Raw genomic sequence first — 23,430 nt, 5'->3', positions numbered from 1 at the left:
ACAAAGCCGTGGTTTCCCTGCACATTCGCATGAAGAGGGTGGAGCATCTGACCAATCACAAATATCAATAAGTGTAGAACGGCTGATTTTACAAAAGAAGACCAAAAACTATATGAGAAAACACATGAAACAGAATATATGTAATAAAGCTGTTGCAGACAAATCAGTAGTGTTTTGGGAGAGTAATGGCGCCGTATGAATGTGTGAGCACTTTGGTCAGTAAGAGTGGAAAACAGCTGCTATATTAACGACTGTGGCTGTTTGAAGCCAGGAAGGAAAACATGCAAATTCTAACAGACTGATCTATCATCGAGACACAGGAGAATCTGGTGGATTATAATAGAGTAAATTTATTTATTTCTTTAAATAAATAAATGTTTTTAAAGATAGTTTAAGTCTGTGAAGGTTCTCAGTCATCTAGGTCATCATAGTCTAAGGAGCTTGGAGAGACAAGCGTCTTGACTGTTTTAAGTTTCCTTGAAGACGTTTCAACCGAGAAACTTCTTCTGCGGTGAGTGGTGGAGAGTCCCAGATTTGAAGCCCTAAGAGAGGGTCCCCAAGAGGGTCCTGGACCCTAGGGCTGTTCGATATAACGATATATATCGGATGACGATATAAAAACGTCTATCGTTTCATTTTACGCTATCGTTTGTTTCGTGGTGTCGCAAAATAAACTGTTTACGGCAATATTTTTTCATCATTTTGATGGTCACTGTAGTGGCTATATTAATTTCCTAAAGTTCTCTCTTTCTCTTATATTTAATATAACCACACTACAGACGGACAAGCGCTTATTTTTATGCGTCGTTGTTGCTAACAACGACGGTAAAACCACGGCGTGTCCGTTTGTTTATTTTCCACATAAACCTTTCACAATAAAGGTCAGGATCCTGTTGAGACTTTTCAAAATAAACTGAATCACGTGAAAGATGCAGAGTATTTACGGATGAGAAGCAAAAAAGAGCCGTCAGGTGCTAAAAATAAACCTTAGACTCAAACGTTAGAACAGGCTTTTCCCCGCAGCACGCCGTGTAATAAATACTCACAAAGAAAACGGCGGCCGTTACAACCTATGTCTAAAAATATATAGTTTCATGCATCAGCTAAAACACTCGACTCCAGGTACGCGACGCCCAACTGGAAACACTTCACGCAAGTCGAGCTGCCCGACATTCACAGAATTTACAGAAAATGTTACATTTTTGTGATTTATATCGTTATCGGACGATAGATGTCTTAATATCGGGATATGAGATTTTGGTCATATCGCACAGCCCTACTGGACCCCCTATGAGCAAAGTTTGTTGGCTCATTGTGACCTACACCTGTTTTTACACCTTGGCTCGTGGGGTTAGGTAGAGGATCAATAGGTTGTCCATGAGCTCTTTAGAAAAGACCGTTTGTTTTTATTCTTTAAACTGCCAAGAATAAAAACAGAGTTCAGACTATAATCATCAAGTATAAATAGGTACTCTCTTCCAGAATCAGATATAGAATAATAAAATTGCCAAAATGCTTGCAGTCAGCGTGGAACTCAATAAAGTCTCATCTAAAAAGTAAAAACCCTTCTTCTTACTATCCGCTCACAGAGTTCTGAGGGATTACACAACTGCTGATGCTATTTTCCACATAACTAGTAGAGGTGGGGATTTCCAACTCCAGGCCTGGAGGGCCGGTGTCCTGCAGGTTTTAGATGTGTCCTTGATCCAGCACAGCTGATTTAAATGGCTAAATGACCTCCTCAGCATGTCTTGAAGTTCTCCAGAGGCCTGGTAATGAACTCTTCATGTGATTCAGGTGTGTTGACCCAGGGTGAGATCGAGGCCTGGAGTTCGACACCCCTGGTTTAAACTGACTTGAAATTGGTGCATACAGTCCAAACAGTTGTTTAGAAAATATATTTCTTGCTATCAGATTATCACACAGGTGACTGCAGAGTAAACACACACTGACCAGATGACACCAGTGTCATATATTGTCACACATAGATGTTCAGGCAGCTAATCAGTGGAATTAATTAGATATAATTAAAAGTTTGCAATGTTCAGCAACACATGCATCATCTGTTTCTTATGGAAAGGAACCAGAGCAGTAATTCAGCTTGTTGTAAATGCAGAGATCAATACTCCAGTGGAGTTATGTCCATTAAATTCTTGTTATAATTTTCCCCACTGCATGTGTAGGACATACTAATTCAGTCATAATCTGTGACATATCTCACCTCTATGGGCAATTTAGAGTTACCATTTAACCTAACTGCATGTGTTTGGACTGTGGGAGGAAGCCGTAGAGAACCCACACAGGGAGAACATGCAAACTCCACACAGAAAGACCTGACGGTGGAGTCAAACTCACAACCTATTCAGTTAGTTTATTTGGCCTATTAGACTGTGGAACAGAGCCTTGAACTCAGTGAATAACCTGTAATCTTTAAATATATCAAATGAAAAGTTTGAGAGCTGTCGATGTCCTGCTGTCATTTAGAAACAAACAGCAGCACATCTCTGTACCCGACTTCTCTGATAATATCTCTTGTGATAGATTCATTGAAAAGGTTTGTGGAGAAGAGTCTAACGACACATGAAATGTTAATTTTTCTGACAACAAACTGAGCCTGAAGCAGAAAGCTAACAAAAGCTGCTCATAACCACTGTTGTGATTCTTGGTATCTCTGAGTCACGTTTTAGGTTTTGTCAAGCCAGTTAACTCAAAGAAAGCCTCGTGTTGAACTTGCTTCGTCTTACATACCCGTCAGATACATTTTAGAAAGGTTTTGCTTTAAGGCTGGATTTTAGTTATTAGCTGAGATTAGATTAGATGTCAGTAAATATCAGTGAGCTTTTCAATGAGGTTTTCTTCCTTTTAGAACAGAACTGATGAGTTTAGGAAAAAATTGTAAGATCCTAAAATGATCTTCTGGCTTTTAGTCTGCCCAGACATTCCCATCAGCCTCATCTTCACTCCATGTGTACTTCTAATTAGCAAAATACTTGAAATAAGGCAGTCTTGATGTTCAGTCATCCAGGTAAGTAAATCCCAAAAGGTTGGTTCTGTTCATCTGGATGTTTTCAGTGGGAGAAACGTTTCATCACTTCCTCAGTCTCAGCTGACTGCAGGTTTCATCAGGGTTGATCAGTGGTTATTGATCAATGGTCATCACAATTTGCATATTAATGATCAATGAACTGGCCTCCCAGCCCATTGTTCATTCAGTGTGCTGGTTTCAGTCATTGTGCAAATGTCCTGCTTATAAGGTTGGAAACCTGCAGTCAGCTGAGACTGAAGACGTCACCTGATGATGATGAAACGTTTCTCCCACTGAAAACGTCCAGATGAACAGAATCCACCTTTTGGAAGACAGTGAATATTTTGTTTTTGGTACAAATATCATAATTATCTACAAATGCAAAGCAGTACTTTGAGACCTAATAAAGTCTTTGATATCTTCACAACAGAAAAACCCGATAAAGCACAAAGTGACCATACATACAAATATTAATGCAAGTTGCAAGCATAACCCATTTGAGGTTACAAAATACAGAAATGTATGAAGCACCAGGGTTGAAGTTTTCAGAGTTTTCTTTAGACAGACAGACATATATTAAGCAGGTTTGTAATTTAGTGGCACTTCTGTTTTGTAAAGGTCAAACAGCTGCACACACAGGGACACAACGCGTGCACTGACAAATTCAATTAGAACACCGTTTGAACAAAATTACATCTTTAGTATGTTTATTTAACTTTGAATGAATTATTTGCTTTGAACTTATTAATTCTTTGATTTTATATTTTAATTAGCAACATAGAATGTTAACATTGTCGGTGTTATCTATCCTCCATTGAGAATGTGTTTCTGTGTGTCTGTAGGGAGATGGTGGGTAATCTGGTGATCACATTAAAAAAAGGAAAGATAAAGGAAGCAGATGCTGTAATCAGAGGAATCCAGTGAACAATGGAAAGAAACAGGAGTTAAAAGGAGTAGATGAATAAAAGGAGTTCTCAGTGGTAGAAAATGTGCCTGTGGAAATGCCCAAAATATTCTTCTGTCAGATTACTGTCAATGCCTTTAGCTCCATCTCCTCATCTCTCAGTGAATCCCCTGTTTTTTATTGTAATCTGTGCCTCTGCACATATGCCTATCCCTCTCCTTGTTCCTTTGTGCTTGTCTGGTAGTACTACAGATTCTTCTCAGCCTGGATCCTTCTGTGGGCGTTAAATATTGCGAAAAGGGACTTCCTTCACTAATCGATTTACATAAGAGGTTAAATCTGTGAGTAGGCAGCAAAACAGTCAACTAAACAGAAACAAAGACAAGCAATGTCCACATAGTATGAAAAAAAGCATGTGTACATTTGTCTTTATGTAGAGGGGAAGAGCATAAAGGTAAGGAGAGGAGCTGTGTTGTAAGAATAGAGACACACTTTAGTACGAAGACTGGAGAAGAAGTTTTACTTCCACAGATCCCAGTCCGATCTGGATGCACTAGTCCTGTCTACTGAGGTCCCCCCTGCAGCCCACAGGAGCTGCTGCTAAATGTTTCTGTGCCAGATATCAAGGGACACGACTATAGTTCCTGTATCCATACGCCTTAAGGTCATTGCTGTTCAGGGAGTGTGAGCAGAACCAACACAAAATTACACCAGTGATTTTAATGGATCTGACATGCTAACTGATAGAGGGGCAACCCAGCAGAGAAAGGCCTGGGGTGGGACGGGGGCATCAATATTAAAAGCACAGTCTGACAGTTGTACTGCCAAAGTTTCATTCAGGTGTCTGATGTCGAAATGCCAAAGAAAGCAGCAGAGTTGTGGCTCATTTGATTTTGACTCCAATACTGAGTCAATCCATGGAAGCTCCTGTGTTAAAATTCCAAAATAAACTGCATTACAAAGCATGTCTACAGCCTAGTATACGCCTGGTTTCGGTCTATCTGTCATTAGCAGACACTGCAGACATTGAGCATAGCTACAGGGAGCCTAGAATCCCACAGGCAAATGGGAGCCATAAAGAGGCCGCAGCCACCACCAACCACTGCAGAGTAAGGCAATGGTAGGCACTGACATAAAAAAAGAAGAAAACTCCTTACCATGCTTGCAGGATTTCACAGAGGATTTCAGCACGCTGAGACTGCATGATAACTGGAAGGAGACTGAACACTAGTGAGAGTCAGAACCACTATCCAGGATGAAAAACAAAGATCAAACCCAGTACATCAGGAAGATGGTCCCAACCGACCATGTGCTCAGTGAATACCTCAGGCAGCAGAAACTCAAGAAAGAGGAGGAACCAGCGGTACATAGCGCCATACACAGCATGTACGGCCGGTTAGGTTAAAAAATCCTACCAGTGGCTGGACAAAGCTGAGCTGAAAGACAGCACGGAGGCACTAATCGTGGCAGCACAGGAACAAGCTCTGAGCACAAGATTAATAGAGGCTGGGGTCTATCACACCAGGTAAGACCCCAGGTGCAAGCAGTGCAGGGACGCCCCGAGACAATCCAGCATAAAACCGCAGGGGTGCAAGATGTTAGCGGGGCATACATGGAACACCATAACCAATGGGCCGGTACAGAGTAAAGGAACATCTGAGTGTGGCCTGGAAGTCTTGAATTCAAAATGGGACACGCCCCCTAGGGTGGTTGATTTTTTTATTTTATTTTATTTTTTTTAAGTAGAATGATTGTGGCTATCACTTTAAAGTCTCTGTGGGCAGTTTTCATGTTTGCTTTGTGCTTTCACAAATATTTGACCAATAGCAAATAGTCATGACTGCAATGTCTTTGATATTCTGCATAGCAATAGTGGTGAGTCTTAAAGTAGAGCCAATGAGAAAATGAGAATCGATAAGTGAACCAATAGGAAATTGATTCGATAAGTAATATCAATAATGGCTAAATTCTTAGCAATTCAGATCCCTAACTGTTCTCATGTTTGAGACCTATCTACAAGAGGTTCACTATAAGATAGATAAGATAAACCTTTATTAGTCCCACACGTGGGAAATATTTTGGTCACAGCAGAAAGTAGAAGTTAAGAGCAGTAACGAAAAACACGACAGAATATGGCAAGATAACATAGAATAACATACTATACAAAACAGAATAAAATGCTTTGTTATAGTAGGAAAAATAGCACTTGGTACTGTTGCACATCAGGGAGACGGGGCAAAACTTACAATTGTGTATGCGATGTGTGTGTGTGTCTGCACGTGTGTGGTCACCTGCAGAGACCATGTTGTAGAGTCTGACAGCAGTTTGAAGGAAAGACCAGTGAAATCTCTTTACTAGGGCTGTGCGATATGACTAAAATCTCATATCCCGATATAAGACATTTATCGTCCCGACAACAATATATATCACAGCATTTTTACATTTTCTGTAAATTCTGTGAATCTCTTATTGTGAAAAATCTCAACAGGAACTTCAGCTTTATTGTGAAAGGTTTATGTGGAAAATAAACAAGCGGACGGCGGAGCCACATGCCGGGTTTGCCGTCGTTGTTGCTAACGACAACTCGTAAAAACAGTCGCTTGTCCATCCGTAGTGTTGTTATTTTAAATATAAGAGAAAGAGAAAACTTTAAGAAAATAGCATAGCCACTACAGTGACCATCAAAACGATGAAAAAATATTGCCGTAAACGGTTTATTTTGCGACACCACGAAACAAACGATAGCGTCATATGAAACGATAGACGTTCTCATATCGTCTTCCGATATATATCGTTATATCGAACAGCCCTACTCTTTACTATACATTATTGTTCAGTGAAGACTCTGTAGGTGAGCCTACCTGTGGTGTCGGTCTGTGAGCACCTGTGGTTGGGCGTCTCCCATTGGTTCCATGCTTACAGCCAGTACAGCACTCTTTATCTGACTTTAGCAAGGGTCAATCTGTTTTGAGTAGACGAGTTGAAAAAGATGCTGTATGTTTATCCTGTGAGCTTAAATAAATTCTCTCTGACAGCATGTGCTGTCCATGGTGCTGATCATGAGAGACAGAGAGAGAATGTGAGAATTTGCTTTGTAAAGGAACCAGTATTTATGCAGTGCCTTGTATATAATGGCTTCTATAGAGTTTGGTGGTCCAGAATATCCTCCAGTTACAAAGCTTCAGAGAAACATGTCTGAGTGTTCACAGAGTTTAACCCATGGAACTATAAAAACCTTTTTCTTTGGTTTCCAGATGATTTTTTCCTGCTGTTTGGTTGGTGGCTATTAAACTATGAAGGCTAAAGGATGTCTTGGGATTTATGCTTCAGTGGGGAAATCTATGCCATTTCTATGTCAAAATTTCTCACCCCTGTGAAACCCTACAGCGTGACCTCACATGCACTTCTCCAGGATTGTAATTAGACATTGCATTGACGCTGTCCGCAGCTGTTGTGATCGGCCTGTGGAGGAATAAGTTGAGGAACAAATATGTCACAGAAGAAGTCTCAATCAGCTCTGTTACCTGCAGTGTGTTCAAGAGGAGCACTGTGGGCCTGCTCAGGGTGTGTTTTATGACTTCATAAAGAAAGTTCATTCATCTTCAATAAGATGGGAAATACGGCACGTGTGTGTGCGTATGAATGAATTTGGATTGTGTGTTTGAGGCTGGAAGGAACAGAGGTGGTAACAGAAGAGTTGCTCATTGGTTTTATAGGGCTGTACAGTTTACATGCTGTTCATATCCGCTGACTGTACGATCATGTGAACAGTTATTTGACTGTGTCTGTCTGCATCACGCAGACCTGTGTACACTGAGCTCTACGGTCACAGCAGGGCTGACTGACCTTCCTAAAGTTTCTGTTTATCTGTTTCTCCGTGTTAAACTGTGCCAGTGTCATCGTCACTGCTGTTATTGTTTGTCAGTGTTTTGGTTGAAAAACTGGGGGCTGCTTACTCATGCGCCGCTCCTAAATACGTTTATATTGCAGGTCTACAGGTCTGTACGGAGCCGTGCATTATAGGAATCGAGGATTCGTTATAAGGGAATTATTCCAGTTACTTGATGAATGGTAGTAACCAGTGTAACAGAGATGGCAGCTAATGGCTGAAGTCACAGAGCATGTTTATCATGGTCATCAGCAGCTCAAAGATGAGAGCGAGCTTCACTCCAGAGCATGTTTGATTTCATTTAAATCTTTATTTTAGTTTTCTGTTTGCACTGATTTTTTGTTTAAATACTACTAGCACTTTAGTATATATTACTTAATATTTGTATTTATTTCATTTTTATTCTGATGGTCCCATTGAGTAATGTTATTCATATATTTAGTCCACCATCTTTCCCTCATGTTATCCTATTTCCATCCTGTCCTCATATTGTCCTACATTTTCTCTCAGGAGTTTTATTTATAGGTGCAGATGGTATGTTTGGTTTGTTTGGTCTCTCAGAGTATTTGAAGTTAAATTGCCTTTGTGTATGTGTGACCGGGTGCTAGAGAATATTGTATGTAAGCAGTGTGGGTTAGTTAAAAGGTGATAACACCAGTTACTGTGCTGACTTTAACTTGCATTTTGGGGATATAGACCTGTACCCCATCATGCAGTGGTTATGTTTGTGGTTTGATACATAGAGCTGCTTCTGTAGCACACAAAGCATTTTTTGTTTGCTGCTATAGTGCTGTCTTTTTTTTTATTTAACAATCCTTGGAATATGAGTCCTTGGTACAAAAATGCTCTGAGCACAGACCTTTTTGTTCCTGGCTGCAGTCGAGGGTCCGTGCTGAAAAATGCTCAACTTTGGGAAAACCACTTTTCTGTTATCAACTAAAATCAATAAGGGTTCGGACTTAGCCTTATTTATGCTGTTAATATTTGAGTTTGTGCCTTGATGAGCTGTTTCAGCAGTGTAAGTGGAGCCTACCAAATATAAGTGATTTCAAACTTGTTGAGCAAGAAGACAAAAGGACAGTTCGAGTATTTCATCCATGTTTGCAACAACTGCACAGATGATGACTTTCATCATGTTTGTAGTGTGAAGCTTCAGGTGCTTCTCACATTATTTCCTTTCTGGTCGATAGAAGATTTCAGTTGAAATCTCCGTGTTTATAAGACTGTTCTGTCTTCATTGATCTTTAGCTTTTAATTAGGTGATGAAAGTCAGCTTGGCTGCTGAAGATTTGATTTGAATTAATGATAAATCTGAGTTGGGGTTTGTTGTAAAAGCTCAATGTCGTCCTGAAGGCCAATCTTTAGAGTCTAGTTTTATCTTATTAGCTACTTTGATCATATTCATATAAGCTTTGTTATTTAGTGAACTGTGACAGTACAAAAATACATTTTCTTGATATTTTAAATGTAACTGGGAAACTGGGCATATTTTCATCGAAAGATATTAAAAGATTTTAATGTTTACGGCACTCTGCAGAAACCTGGTACTTGACCTTTTTGTTGAGAAAGGTGGGATTGAAAGACACTGAAGTCCCCCCGGCTGACCTCTCTGTCACATCTGAGACAGGGTCAGTGGTCTTTTATGTTAAAAGTGATACAGAGTTTATGTATATGTGCTTTTTAACTGTAAATCATCTTTATTCTAAATCAGAGATATAAGTCTAGCTAATGTGTTGAATGACTCATGAATTACTCAGTGAATTATAAGTTATTATAAAGTTGTGTGTAGACATGATCCAGCTGTGATTCTGGCAGATTAGTGAGAAATGTGTCGCCAACCATCATCATCCCTGATTCTGAATAAGAGAAGTTCTATTAAGGATGGATAAGGAAATCATAAACGACAAACAGAGTTTTAAAGGGAAAAGTGTGAAAAAGTATTTGTGTGTAGTTGAATTAAAAAGAGGTTTATAGTGTTGGATGTTCATGTGAAAATAAGCGTGACCAGGACTCAAAGGTGTGTGAGGAACCAATAAGAGGCTCTTTCCTTTGTCTGGATCAGTGCGATCACAGCTGGAAACTGTAGCAGAGACAGCAGAGCGATCAAACCCCGGCCAAGCGCTGGACTCATTTTTGCCATGTGAGATTATAAATTCAGGCAGATTGGGATTCCCATTACTTTCCTGATGGATTACAACTTCCATGAGTTCCACAGTTTTGTCCGCGCATTTTAACTTTGAGAAGATTTGGATTTTCACTGCATTCCCGGGGGACTGAATTTCCAGTGGGTGCTGCTTTCCTGCTGGACTATCATTAAAAACATGAAACACAGAGACGAGTGCATCTTCAGGCCAGTTCTCTTCTCAGTCTTCCTCCTCTGAAAGATCAGAACAAAGTCAGCATTAGCTCGGAGTAGGTTCATTAGATAGGTATAATTAAGTGATCTGACTCTGCTTTTGCTAAATTGCTTTAATAAAATATCCTGAATTTAAAAAGTTTTATGTGGACATTCCCTTTTTGACCCTTTGTGAAGCAGTAGAGGGAAAAATCTGATTCACATAAGTATAAATAGCTCTCATTGGTTACTCCAGCCCTTTGAAAGTAAGAGACTCTTAGAGCTTAGTTATCCAAGCGGTTAAATTAAACCAAGTGCCATGGATCTATAGGGGAGCTGCTGTATCTGTGGCTGGTAGCAGGTCTCCTGTTTTTTAATTTAGTTTTTCAGACTAAGCAGGGTTAACACCCAGAGTCTTACAGACAGTTAGAACCAGGTGAGACCCTCACCAGGGGTCAGAGACCAGGCTGGGGTGAACAGAGAGCCGATCCAGACTTCCTGTGTTGTTCCACAGATCCCCACTTTCAAACAGCTCTGCTCGCGTAACACAGTTTACAAGTAAGCTCACTTACAATGAATCAATGCTGTGTACAAATGTTACTTACTTTTTACTTAATTTTCTTACTTTGTAAGAAGTAGCAGAACGTGAGTGTGTGATCCCTGATTGGTTGATTAAGTTGCTGATAACACCCCCGAGATGGTTCATCTTTGGGTCACTGTGTGAATTAAACAGCTCGTTGTAGTCTGATTCATACTTACAGATTGTGCTGCTCAGAGTATTACTTGACATAATTTGATGACTGTATTTGATATGAGAACATATTTCAGCATTAAACAGAGTTGGACTGTAACCTGCGGGTAGTTTAAACTACATGTAGTTTAGAGTCGGCCTGTTTTTCACTCATATTCTCACATTAACTCAGAGACAGACGTTCTTCTCTCATTCTGACCAAAGTGTGTGAACGTTGGCGTTGTGTAAAGTTTCATGTGCACTTTCATCTGTGGTGGTCTTGTGTTTGGGGAAAAAAGTCACGCTCTCCGCTCTTTTACACACACACACCCACACCCACACACACACACATATATACAGAGAGAGAGCTTGTTTTCAAAGAGATAATTACAGGAAAGAGCTTTTTTGGCTTGAATGCAATTTGATTGCACTTCCACTTCCTCTGCTAGAAATCAAGAGAGTGTGTGTGTGTGTGTGTGTGTGTGTGTGTGTGTGTGTGTGTGTGTGTGTGTGTTGTCATGGTAACACACACAGGCTGACTACTGTAGATTTGTAAGACTGATATGTTCAAAACGGAGTAAGTTGAGAGGAGTGTCCTGCCCAGACTAACGTCCATAATTTTAAAGAGACTTTTAATATCCTGATTCTATCTTTTAAAGACAACAAATATTAAGAGATTATGACATGTTGTAACATTGTTTAACAATGTAGCTGTGAGCTCTAACCTATCAGGCTGCTACATTAAACCAGCATGCTGCTTTATCCGACATGTTTACTTGTTACTTACTTATTTAACTTTTCTCATTTCGATATTATTGTAAATTTCAATGTATTTAGGTTTTGTTTAGACAATAAAGCAAAATGTAAATATCACCTGTCACTTGACTTTCATGTTTTTATAGTTTGGAAAAAAACAGTTTCCTGTAAATTCCAGGATTCCTAATGAAACTTCCTGATAGTAGCTGTCCCAAGTTGCAGATTCAGTTAAAGTCCAGTGAACATTTCAGGCCTTTATCTTTAATAGTTTTTGACATATTCCTGTTGAAACATTGCAAAACTAAAGGTGTGAACCAACGTGCTTTATTGATTTCACTGCTTGACTGTATAACATGACTGCTAACAGATTCTCATTTTGTCTTTTCATGTCATCGACTACACCGATCCACGTCCTGTCTCAAGGTAAGATGTCTTTAAATATATTTTCCTGTAGTGATGATGTGTATTTTTTCGTTCTGCTTGTTAATCTTTATAATCTCGCTTGGAGACAGAGTTTTGCTTCACCAATCACTGATCACTCTGTGGTGTGGAAAGAGACGTAAAATTGGGAACTTTGTTGTGTTTTCATTGACCTGGAAGGAGAAATTACTCGAATCGTTGCAAGTTTCATTTGTGTGTATAAAAATAAACACACATACATATAATAAGGATTATGAGTTCTAGTAATAAAACACAGTTAGGTCTATAACTTGTTGGACAAAGACACGCCGCAATGGCAGTGTCATCCAAGCTTGTGGACGCAGGATTCAAAGTTGCAGAGTTTGAAGTTTGTTGTTTACAGCGTGTAACTGACAGTCGTCTGTGGAGCGTCCACGCTGCTCATTAATGTTCGAGAAACACAGAAACTCACAAACTGTCTGTAATCCAGAAAACAATCCTCCTTTCTCTGTGAGCGCTCTGTGAGTCTTTTGTTGGGGATGGTATTAAAAACACAGCAAAGAACATAAATCTCACATAAATGCCAGATAAAACTAGAAAAAGTTTGCATTTCCTGCGAAAATGCTGTGTGGATGCCTTAACACTGAAGCTGTCTGCTGAAAAGCTGAAAAAGATGAAAACTTGCAAAAAGTTGTATGGTGGTGAAAAAAAAACATTGCCCTGAGCAGGATTCGAACCTGGCCCTCCTGGTCTCAAGGCAGCCACTCATCTCACTGAGCTAAACTCACTCTGACAAAGAAGAGGTGGAGAGACGGACAACTCTGCTGAAATGAGCAGAAGCTGCTGAGATTTGTGCTAATAAGAGGTGAAAAGGCTGAAAATTTTGCAGAAGAGGTGAATAAGCAGAATTTGGGCTGAAAAGAGGTGAAAATTCTGCTGAAAAGAGTTCAATCAGCAGAATTTCTGCTGAAAAGAGTTCTGCAGAACTCTTTTCAGAATTCTGCTGAAAAGATGTTTTTGCTGAAAATAGCTGAAAAAGCTGGGAAACTGAAAATTTTGCTGAAAAGGGGTGAAAAAGCTGAAATTGAGTTAAAAAAGTTTCTCTGCTGAAAACAGGTTTCTGCTTAAAACAGCTAAAAAGCTGAGATTTGTGCTGAAAACAGGTGTTCAAATCCAATGACCGGGATTTGAACCTGGTCCTTCTGTTCTCAAGGAAGCTACTCATCTCACTGAACTAAACTTGTTCCGACAAACACAAGAGATGGAGGAACTGACAATTTTGCTAAATGAGCAGAAGCTGCTGAGTTTTGTGCTGAGAAGTGAAAAGCTGAAAAATTTGCAGAAAAGAGGTGAATCAGCAGAATTTCTGCAGAAAAGATGGAAAGAAGAAGAACATTGTGCTGAAAAGAGGTAAATCAGCAGAATTTCTGCTGAAAAGACGGAAAGAAGCAATCACAGTAGCTGCTCATCTCACTGAGCCAAAGCAGTTCTTGTCCCACCAAGAGATATGATGAGAGAAAAAATATGCAGGGGGGGGCGAAGAGGCTGAATTGTTGTGAAAAGGGGTGAAAAAGCTGAAATTCTTCTGAAAGAGCAGAAAAGGCTGAAATTTTTCAGCTACTCATTGAGCCAAACTGGTTCTCACATAACTGAAAAAAGCTGAAAAAGCTGAAAATTTTTTCAGCAGAAGTGGCTGACATTTGTGCTGATAAGAGGTGAAAACGCAAACTTTCTGCTGAAAAGAGGCAGAACAACCTGGTTCTGCTCAATTTCACCAATCAGAGGTACTGCTTCTGTCTGCTTCATCACGCTGTGTACTTGTATGTATTTCTGCCATGGAGCGTTAACAAGAATCTGAGGTCCGTATTAGAAAAGCTGCTAAAATCATAAAACTTTGCAGAATTGTAATAAATTAGCAATATAAATTACAGGTCTGTGATAGTGTATAAATTTGAAGTGAAAAAAAAAATGTTGACCAAGGTGGATTTGAACCCACGACCTTTGGGCTGCCGACCCGTGTCATTACCAATTGCGCCACCTGGACAGGGGGCGGGCGCCTGAAAACCAGATTGATGACCAATCAGAAATACATCGCGGTGAGAGGCGAAAAACGCTGTTTTTTGGAGTTACAAAATGTCGTGTAACTCAAAAACTAGGAGGGCTAGCAGCATAATTCTTGTACTGGGTGAATCAGCGGACTTTGGTGTACTTTGACTGCGATTTTCATTGCTCTTTGTACCTCTGTCGCGGAGATATGACGAGAGAAGAAACGGCTTCATTTTCGGAGTTTGAAAACTGAGTAGAGGACAGATTTCCACCCCTCAAACAAACGTAATTCATTGCTCAACGGTAAGATAATTGTAAAAACTGCTTCCACTGTGAGTGTCAGCAGTGTCTGAAGATATATTGGCACAAGCCTCATGTCCTAACTTTGCTTTGTTCAAGAGATATGGCAATTTGAAAATACCTCCCGTTACAGAATTTCAGCTCTGAATTTCAAAACCTCCCCATAGACTTTGAATGGGGAGTTGTCAGACCTTGTGTCACTCCGAGGCAAATTGCGAAAAAACGGTAAATCTCACAATAAAGTTAGTGACATTGTCTGAAAGCCAGCAAAAATACCTACGTTTTGATGTATAATTTGTGGGGGTTGAGTGGAAATTGAGCGAGTAGCAAGAAGTTATTTAGACATGAAGAGAAAATTCAGAACAGACCAGCACTCACTCTGACTTAATTGCATAGCAACCATAGCAACGCATGTATTTTCTGAAAAAATCACAGTTTTGCAACTGAAAACTTAAAGAGAGATAAGATTAAAACGGTAGAAGATCTGAAAAAGCTGAATCAGACAGGAATAGCCCAATAATCTGAGAACATTTTAAAATTTGAATGGAGTTTCTAGGTGAAAGTATGACAAAGTAGTTAAGTTTCAAAAACAAGCAAGTTTTAGCAGAATTGTGGAAGTTTTCCATTCATTTCAATGGGACAAATTAAAGGAAAAAAGTGTAATATTTTAAAAAGTATAATAGTAATAAACACCAAAAGATATAGCTGGAATTAGCAGAAATAGCAGAACAGTTTAGAGTTTGAACGGAGAAAATCGGCTGAAAACTGAAGGAGTAGTTAAGTGCCGAAAAAAGCGCAGCAACTTGAAAAAGAATAAACTTTAAAGAGAAACAGGAACTCAATAGTGTGGAAGCCCTTGAGGGCATCCACACAATAAAGAGAAACAGGAACTCAATAGTGTGGAAGCCCTTTGAGGGCATCCACACAATAAAGAGAAACAGGATCTCAATAGTGTGGATGCCTGAGGCATCCACACAACAATGAATGCATTTCTAAAAATTAAGTGTAGTAAGCTACAGATTACATCTGTGGTGCTGTTGCCTCACTCCATCACCTGGCCAGAGAGGTGGAGTCTACACGTGTTTGTGTGGGTTCTCTCTGGGTGTTCTGGTTTCTTCCAACAGCCCAAACACATACAGTTAGTGGGGTTAGATTAACTGGTGAAGCTAAATTGGCTATAAGTGTGTTGCTTTTGGCCACTCTGTGTAAGCCCTGTTTCAAGCTGCCAACCTGTCCATATCTTGCCCCTCTGCCCCACCCTGTGGCAGCTTGGATAGGCTCCACCCCCCTGATAAGTGGAAGAGGATGGATGAAGATTCTATCAACACCAGTACAGATAATTTCATTGCACTTTCATCATCAGGTTCTGAAGAAGTTCCCACTGCAGTTTTTGCATTGAAGCATGTCCTGGACAGCTCGAACAGCAAGTCTCCAGTCAGTGGTTCAGTCAGACGGGGGCGTGGTTCAGCCAGACGTGGGCGTGGTTCTAAGGCCTCAGTAAAAAAAGGACTATGTGCTGTTGGAGATTTTAGAACGTTCTTCTGTTATAAAATATTTCTCTAGTCTTACATGTTAAAAATGATTATCTTTACATTCTAAATACAACATTCCTCCCATTTCAGGATGTTATATATATCTAACATATAAACCACTTTAGGACCAAAATGTCAGAATATTTAAAATAAAATAAAAAAATGAAGATGGAGGCTTGGATGGAGTCTGAGTACCATGGCAGGCAGAGATGGGGAGGAAGTGGCCTCTGTAAAGGAGAATGACAGATGAGCAGTGAGACTTAAAGTACGCAGAGTGTATCTACGATGGCGCCTGTGTGTTTGGCACGCTGCTTTTTTTAAATCTGTTTGATTTTATTGTTTTTAGCTAATGTTGTGCAACATGTCAGTTCAACACTGTTGTATGATCGTCAGACTTTATTGGAAATCGGCTCATCCACCAAAGTTTCAGTTCGGTTTGGTAAAGATAACCAGGGTTTTCTGCCTCCCTACCTGGAAGCAGTACCATCACGCTGGCATCCCCTACCACCGCCACCAGATATGCGGAAGCGACGCAGGAGACGGGGTACCCGTGGAGGTCGCCTCGTTAAGCTGAGAATCCGGATTTCTTACCTTCCTCATGATCTTCGCTCCGTTCGTCAATCTTTTCCACGACTCTTGGTACCATCGCGTTCCTCTGGACGCTGTGGATTCCTGGTTGGTTCCCGTTGTCGGCTCTATCGGGAGCAGCCCTGTTAAATCCTTCCCTCTTCGGCATCTGTGTTGGAGGCGAATGGACCGATCAAACCTTCGACCGGTGGATCTGGTTGTCACTGCCGCGGAGGTCTCCGAACCAGCTCCCCTCAGGTTGGGTTTAATAAATGCCAGATCGGTGGCGAATAAGACCTTCATCCTGAAGGATTTCTTTTCTTCCCATGCATTGGATTTCCTCTTTTTGGCTGACACCTGGACTTCACCCGGTGAGTTAAGCGCCTTTTCTGAACTACTGCCCGCTGGCTGTGCTTATTTTAGCGCTCCGAGAGCTTCTGGTCGTGGCGGGGGGTTAGCTGTTGTTTTTAAATCACACTTTGAGTTTAAGCAACTATCCTCATGGACACGCCACACCAGCTTTGAACTTTGCCTGTGTGAACTGGGCCACTCGCCTTCGTTGCTGTGTGCAATAGTTTATCGGCCTCCTAAATATAACAGGGAGTTTTTATCTGAGTTTTCGGAGTTTCTCGCTGACTGTGCATCCCGGTATGACCAGATCCTGCTGCTCGGCGATTTTAATATACACGTCTGTTGCCCAGGGAAGCCCCTGGCTAAGGAATTCATGGACCTGGTGAACTCTTTTAATCTTGTTCAATCTGTTAAAGGTGCCTCAAGAACGTGGTCACACATTGGATTTGGTGTTATCATATGGGTTATCTGTCTGTAACTTACATGTGGAGGATGCCGTATTCTCTGACCATATGCCCATTTTATTTGACGTTGTTCCTCTTAGTCCTGTTGTTAAACGGGCTGCACCTATGCGATGCTATCGTGCCTTCGGCTCAGATACTGCTGAAGATTTTTCAACACTATTTGAACAACTTGTGTCCAGTGCCTGAGTCGTCCTCCGTAGATGGATTACTCTGTCATCTGGACTCTGTTTGTAAATCTGTCCTTGATGTTGTTGCACCTCTAAGACTCAGGCAGTGTAAACCCAAGGCCAGTCTAACCAATTTTACTCGAGCCACTAGAAGAGACTGTAGGAGATGTGAAAGACAATGGAAAAAGAACAGGCTGTACGTCTCTCTGGAAGCTCTTAAGACGAGCTGGAAAGCTTATCAGAGGGCAGTAAAGACCGCCAAAAACTCCGATTTTTCACAACTTATTGCTGTTAATTCACGTAACCCTCGTGTTCTGGATAATACCATTAATTCTGTACTGAATGCAGAGGATCATGTTCTTTTGCAGTCTTCTGAGGTTATGTGTAATAGGTTTCTTAATTTCTTTGTGGATAAGGTTGCCAGTTTGAGACCCTCCACTTTATCTTCTGTTGACCCGGCTGTGCATGTTCCCTGTTTAAATTTGCTTATTGATTTCCAACCAATTGTTCTACCTGAACTAGAGACGCTTGTGTTAACTGTTAAACCGTGTGGTTCTCCGAATGATGTCGAAAACACAAAGTTTCATTTCATCTATATGCTGATGATTGCCAGCTTTATTTTCCTTTCAGTCATTCTGATAGCTCCCCAGTTAGAATGCTGCTTGATTGCCTTAGTGATGTTAAGTCATGGATGGCTCTAAACTTTTTAAATTTTAATGAACGTAAAACGGAAGCAATTCTGTTTGGCCCGAATCGTTCCTCTGATATCCCTGATGTTGACCTTGCTGTTCTGACCCCTCACCTGAAGAGTTCAATTACCAATCTTGGGTTAAAAATCGACTCTGCACTTACCTTTGATGGCCACATGAATGGGGTGGTGAAATCATCATTCTGTCAACTCAGGCGTCTGTCGAAGGTTAAACCTTTTCTTTCAAGGCGTGACTTGGAGACTGTTATCCGCGCTTTCATAACCTCACGCTTGGATTATTGCAACTCCCTTTTAATAGGAGTTGGACTGGCCACTCTGAAACGCCTGCAACTAGTACAGAATGCTGCGGCACGGTTTTTATCTGGTAAAAGGAAATTTGAGCACATTACTCCGGTCCTGGCCCCCCTGCACTGGCTTCCAATTGAATTTAGGATTCATTCTAAAGTCCTTTTATTGGTTTTTAAATCCTTAAATGGTATTGCACCTGAATATTTGTCTGATTTGCTGAAGCCCTATGTCCCCACTCGTTCGCTCCGGTCGGCTGAGCAGCTGTTGCTCTCAGTCCCCAAATCACGGCTGAAACTGAGAGGAGACCGAGCGTTCTCTATTGTGGCTCCTAAGCTTTGGAATAATCTTCCTCTTCACATTAGGCAATCGACATCAGTGATGTTTTTTAAATCCAGATTGAAAACTCATTTTTATTCGCTGGACTTTGACTTGTATTTACTTATATTTTATTATTTTTACTATGTTTATTATTTTATTGTATTTATTATTCTTATTGTATCTCTTATATTTCTATTGTTCAGCACTTTGGTCAGCCTTGTGTGTTTTTAAAGTGCTATATAAATAAACTACGATGATGATGATGAGAGTAGAGGCTGATTGGACAGAAAGATGGTCTGGACTAGACCAGTGAAAAAGAGGAAGTGACGTAAAGCTTAGGTTAGCCACCAAACACCTGGGAAGAAGACAGATGTGTGACTACAGGTCTTTATTGAACTTAGACATAAGCTTCAAACAACGTCAGTGATGATTGACATCATAGCTCAGATGAAACGTGAGCATCTCGCTCACACTACAGAAGGAAAGCAAGCAAAAATAGTTAAGTAGCTCGAGATATATCATCAAACACAGTTTGGCTCATAATCTCTAAAGCTGTTTCATTTTCCCAGGAAGGAAAATCCAATCCAACTTTATTTACAAAGCACTTTAAAATAGCCGGCACAGGCCCCAAAGTGCTGTACAGTAAACAAGTTAAGAACAATAGATGAAACGAAACAGCAAAAACGAAAAAAGAAAACATAAATATTAAAACAACCCTATATTAAAAAACAACATAAAACAATATACAATCAACTAAAAAACAAGTGGAAAAAAAAAAAAGCTGAAAACCATCATCTCACTGAAATCAACATCATCATCTCAGTACAATCACCTAAAAAACTCCAACATCTCACAGGCTGTCAAAGGGTGAAGAGATGTGTTTTGAGAACAGGCAGAGAAGAGGCCCGTCTGATCTCTGAGAGAGGGTCAGAAAAGACGAGGAAAGCTCAGCAAGTGACGTTTGATTAGCTGGAAATTTAAAGCTTTGTATAATGCAGTTTGCTAAATTCACAAAGCGCTGTACAGGTGACCTGACAAAGGCAAAGTTTGGCTTGTGACTTATTTCTGTGTAAATCACCCCCACCTGTCTGCATCGCACGTTTACTGCTACACTAGATGGCACAGATACTTTTTGTCATGATGTATTTACAACATTCACTTTTGTGTGTTACTGGTCCAGGTGAATACCAGTGCCTGATTGGCTTTTATAAGTCAGTCTTCAGAGTCACATCTGTTGGTCCACGTGGTGTTTTCAGTGACCCTGGTGGGACTTTTCCCTCTGACGTGTGACAGAAATCATCATTCTGCTCTTCCTGCTGTGCCTCGAATGAATCTGCTTGTCATCATTAGCAGATTCTCTGCTGTAATCACACTCTGCTACTCAAGAGAAATAACTTAGATCAGCTAGTAATAATTATAGACCTGTTTCTAACCTTTCATTCCTAGGGATGGGAATCGAGAACCGGTTCTTGTAGAAAACTGGTTCCCAGTTCTCCAATTCCTTGAAATTGTTGGTCTGCCTGCCTATCAATGCTGCTCATAAGTTCTTGCACTCGTGCTACAATCAGCTGATTTCAGTTGGCGTGTCAGAGGAGAAGATAGTGACGCTCTCTGGAGCCTGGACATGGAACTTGTTATTGCACAAAAGGATGAGATAAAGGGGAACTCTGCATCCAGGACAGGAACAACCACGTTATGCTGCTAACACAATTTTGGTTCTTTGAAAAGATCTGCACAGACAGCATGCTAACGCTAAGCTAGCCAAGAACCCAGAGAGAAAGCTGAGTGAATGCCGACCCCGGCAGCCAGACCCTGAACTTGAACAGGTAACAAGCAGATGAGCAGTCAGGCTGCAGCCTCCCATTCTACCTGTTCATGTTTCTAAAGCAGAATCGTTGTAGTGATCGCTGCTTTGTGCTGGTTTCCATCTTTGCTTTGTGCAGAGATGTGTCTCCTCATTGGGGATTTGTGTTGGTCTGTAGCCTCAGATTCATATTGTCAGTGGTGTTTATGAGACGGTGTGTTTCAGCTATTTTACATCAAATTAATGTAACGAGCAGTATAATGAATGACTTTTAAGAAAAGTGTTCTGATACGTGTATTAATTACTTTTTTGAACAAAGACTCTCACACTGATCAGAACAAAGAGGGGAAACATCTCAGTGAATATGCACAAATATTTGTTCCACAACATCCAATCAATTTGCATGAATGTAATTTAATTATTGTGGCTTAGAGATGGTGATGCCACTTAAAACAGAGTCGGTGAGAAAATCGATAGGTGATATGGATTTGGATGTATGTGGAATCACTAAATTCCCATCCCGACCAGCTGACGCTGATGCTATTTTACGTCAGTGGAATTTATCATTAGCTCAATCAAACGAACGTCATGTGTATGATCTGTTTCCAACATGATCTCTTTTTACCTCAGAGAAATGCTTTCTCACTTTTTTATGTTCATAACTCTGCGTTTGTCCATCACAATATACTCAGTATCGTTTATATGTTAAAGAAATTCTCTGAATATTTGCTTAGTCATTCTTTTTGCCCTCAGACAAGACACACACACTCCCAAACACACACACACCAAATCACAGTAAGAAGTCAGGAGGTCAGGACTCGGGTGTTCGAATTCTAACGACATTTATGTTCATTGATTAGATTTAAGCATAATTAATTATTGGCAAAGTGACATACAGACAAAGTTTTGTATCAGTCTAAACGTGCAGTAGAAGCTAGAAGTTAAATCTTTTTACCCTCTCTCAGATGTAATGAGGGGTAAGCTGGGGTCTCTCAGTCCCACCTCTTGACTACTCCAAATTGTAAAACAAATGGAGGATATTCTGTCCTCAGAGTGCGCTGTCCTAGTGTGTGGTGACGTTAGTGAAAAACAATCTCTCCTGTTGGTCTAAGACAGATATAACTTCTGCATTCATGTATGAGTATGTGATGCATATATGGCTGTAAATATGCAGGAAAACTGGATGAGCGATTTCTGTAAAAGCTTAAGATTCCTTTATGTGACCCACGCTCTGATTTCTCTGTGAAGATAATACAGTGCCAAAGTATCCACAGCAAATTGCAACATAGAAGTTTCTAGCACCATCATAGACACACTGTGTTTTAATTTTCCTGTCAAAATGCAACAGGATACATGAATTAACATTTTCCCTTGGCATGGTGGTGCTTTAATTCAATTCAATTCAATTTTATTTATATAGCGCCAAATCACAACAAAAGTCGCCTCAAGGCGCTTTATATTGTACAGTAGATAGCACAATAATAAATACAGAGAAAAACCCAACAATCATATGACCCCTATGAGCAAGCACTTTGGCGACAGTGGGAAGAAAAAAACCCTTTAACAGGAAGAAACCTCCGGCAGAACCAGGCTCAGGGGAGGCGGGGCCATCTGCTGCGACCGGTTGGGGTGAAAGAAGAAAAACAGGATAAAGACATGCTGTGGAAGAGAGACAGAGATTAATAACAGATATGATTCAATGCAGAGAGGTCTATTAGCACATAGTGAGTGAGAAAGGTGACTGGAAGGGAAAAACTCAATGCATCATGGGAATCCCCGGCAGCCTCACGTCTATTGCAGCATAACTAAGGGAGGATTCAGGGTCACCTGGTCCAGCCCTAACTATATGCTTTGGCAAAAGGAAAGTTTTAAGCCTAATCTTGAAAGTAGAGATAGTGTCTGTCTCCCGAATCCAAACTGGAAGCTGGTTCCACAGAAGAGGGGCCTGAAAACTGAAGGCTCTGCCTCCCATTCTACTTTTAAATACTCTAGGAACAACAAGTAGGCCTGCAGTGTGAGAGCGAAGTGCTCTAATAGGGTGATATGGTACTACAAGGTCATTAAGATAAGATGGGGCCTGATTATTTAAGACCTTGTATGTGAGGAGCAGGATTTTGAATTCAATTCTGGATTTAACAGGAAGCCAATGAAGGAAGCCAAAACAGGAGAAATCTGCTCTCTCTTTCTAGTCCCTGTCAGGACTCTTGCTGCAGCATTTTGGATCAGCTGAAGGCTTTTCAGGGAGTTTTAGGACATCCTGATAATAATGAATTACAGTAGTCCAGCCTGGAAGTAATAAATGCATGAACTAGTTTTTCAGCGTCACTCTGAGACAGGATATTTCTAATTTTAGAGATGTTGCGCAAATGGAAGAAAGCAGTCTTACATATTTGTTTAATATGTGCATTGAAGGACATGTCCTGGTCAAAAATGACTCAAGGTTCCTCACAGTGTTACTGGAGGCCAAGGTAATGCCATCCAGAGTAAGAATCTGCTTAGATACCATATTTCTAAGATTTTCAGGGCCGAGTACAATAACCTCAGTTTGATCTGAATTAAGAAGCAGAAAGTTAGCGGCCATCCAGGTCTTTATGTCTTTAAGACATTCCTGCAGTTTAACTAATTGGTGTGTGTTACCTGGCTTCATGGACAGATAGAGCTGCGTGTCATCTGCATAGCAGTGAAAATTTATGCTATGTCTTCTAATGATGCTGCCTAAGGAAGCATGTACAATGTAAATAGAATTGGTCCTAGCACTGAACCCTGTGGAACTCCATAATTGACCTTAGTGTGTGAAGAGGACTCTCCATTTACTTGAACAAATTGGAGTCTATTAGATAGATATG

At 40.5% G+C, this 23,430-nt stretch overlaps 1 protein-coding gene across 5 annotated transcripts in view; it reads left to right on the top strand.

The window, feature by feature from the left end:
- Positions 1-23,430, top strand: part of LOC116332107 (pleckstrin homology domain-containing family A member 5-like) — a 206,549-nt gene that overhangs the window by 41,031 nt on the left and 142,088 nt on the right. Inside the window, exon 4 of one of the 5 annotated variants that reach the window (XM_039601251.1) lies at positions 12,068-12,585. The exons of 3 other annotated variants lie outside the window; for them this stretch is intronic. In XM_039601251.1, coding sequence (XP_039457185.1) covers positions 12,068-12,077 — 10 coding nt within the window. In that variant the 3' untranslated portion in view covers positions 12,078-12,585. Of the gene's footprint in view, positions 1-12,062; positions 12,586-23,430 lie in introns of those variants that run through there. One more of the 5 variants, XM_039601252.1, reaches the window with a different exon arrangement.

This window comes from Oreochromis aureus, linkage group 17 (assembly GCF_013358895.1).
Source record: "Oreochromis aureus strain Israel breed Guangdong linkage group 17, ZZ_aureus, whole genome shotgun sequence".
NCBI lineage: Eukaryota > Metazoa > Chordata > Actinopteri > Cichliformes > Cichlidae > Oreochromis > Oreochromis aureus.
This window is presented reverse-complemented; position numbering and strand designations above follow the sequence as displayed.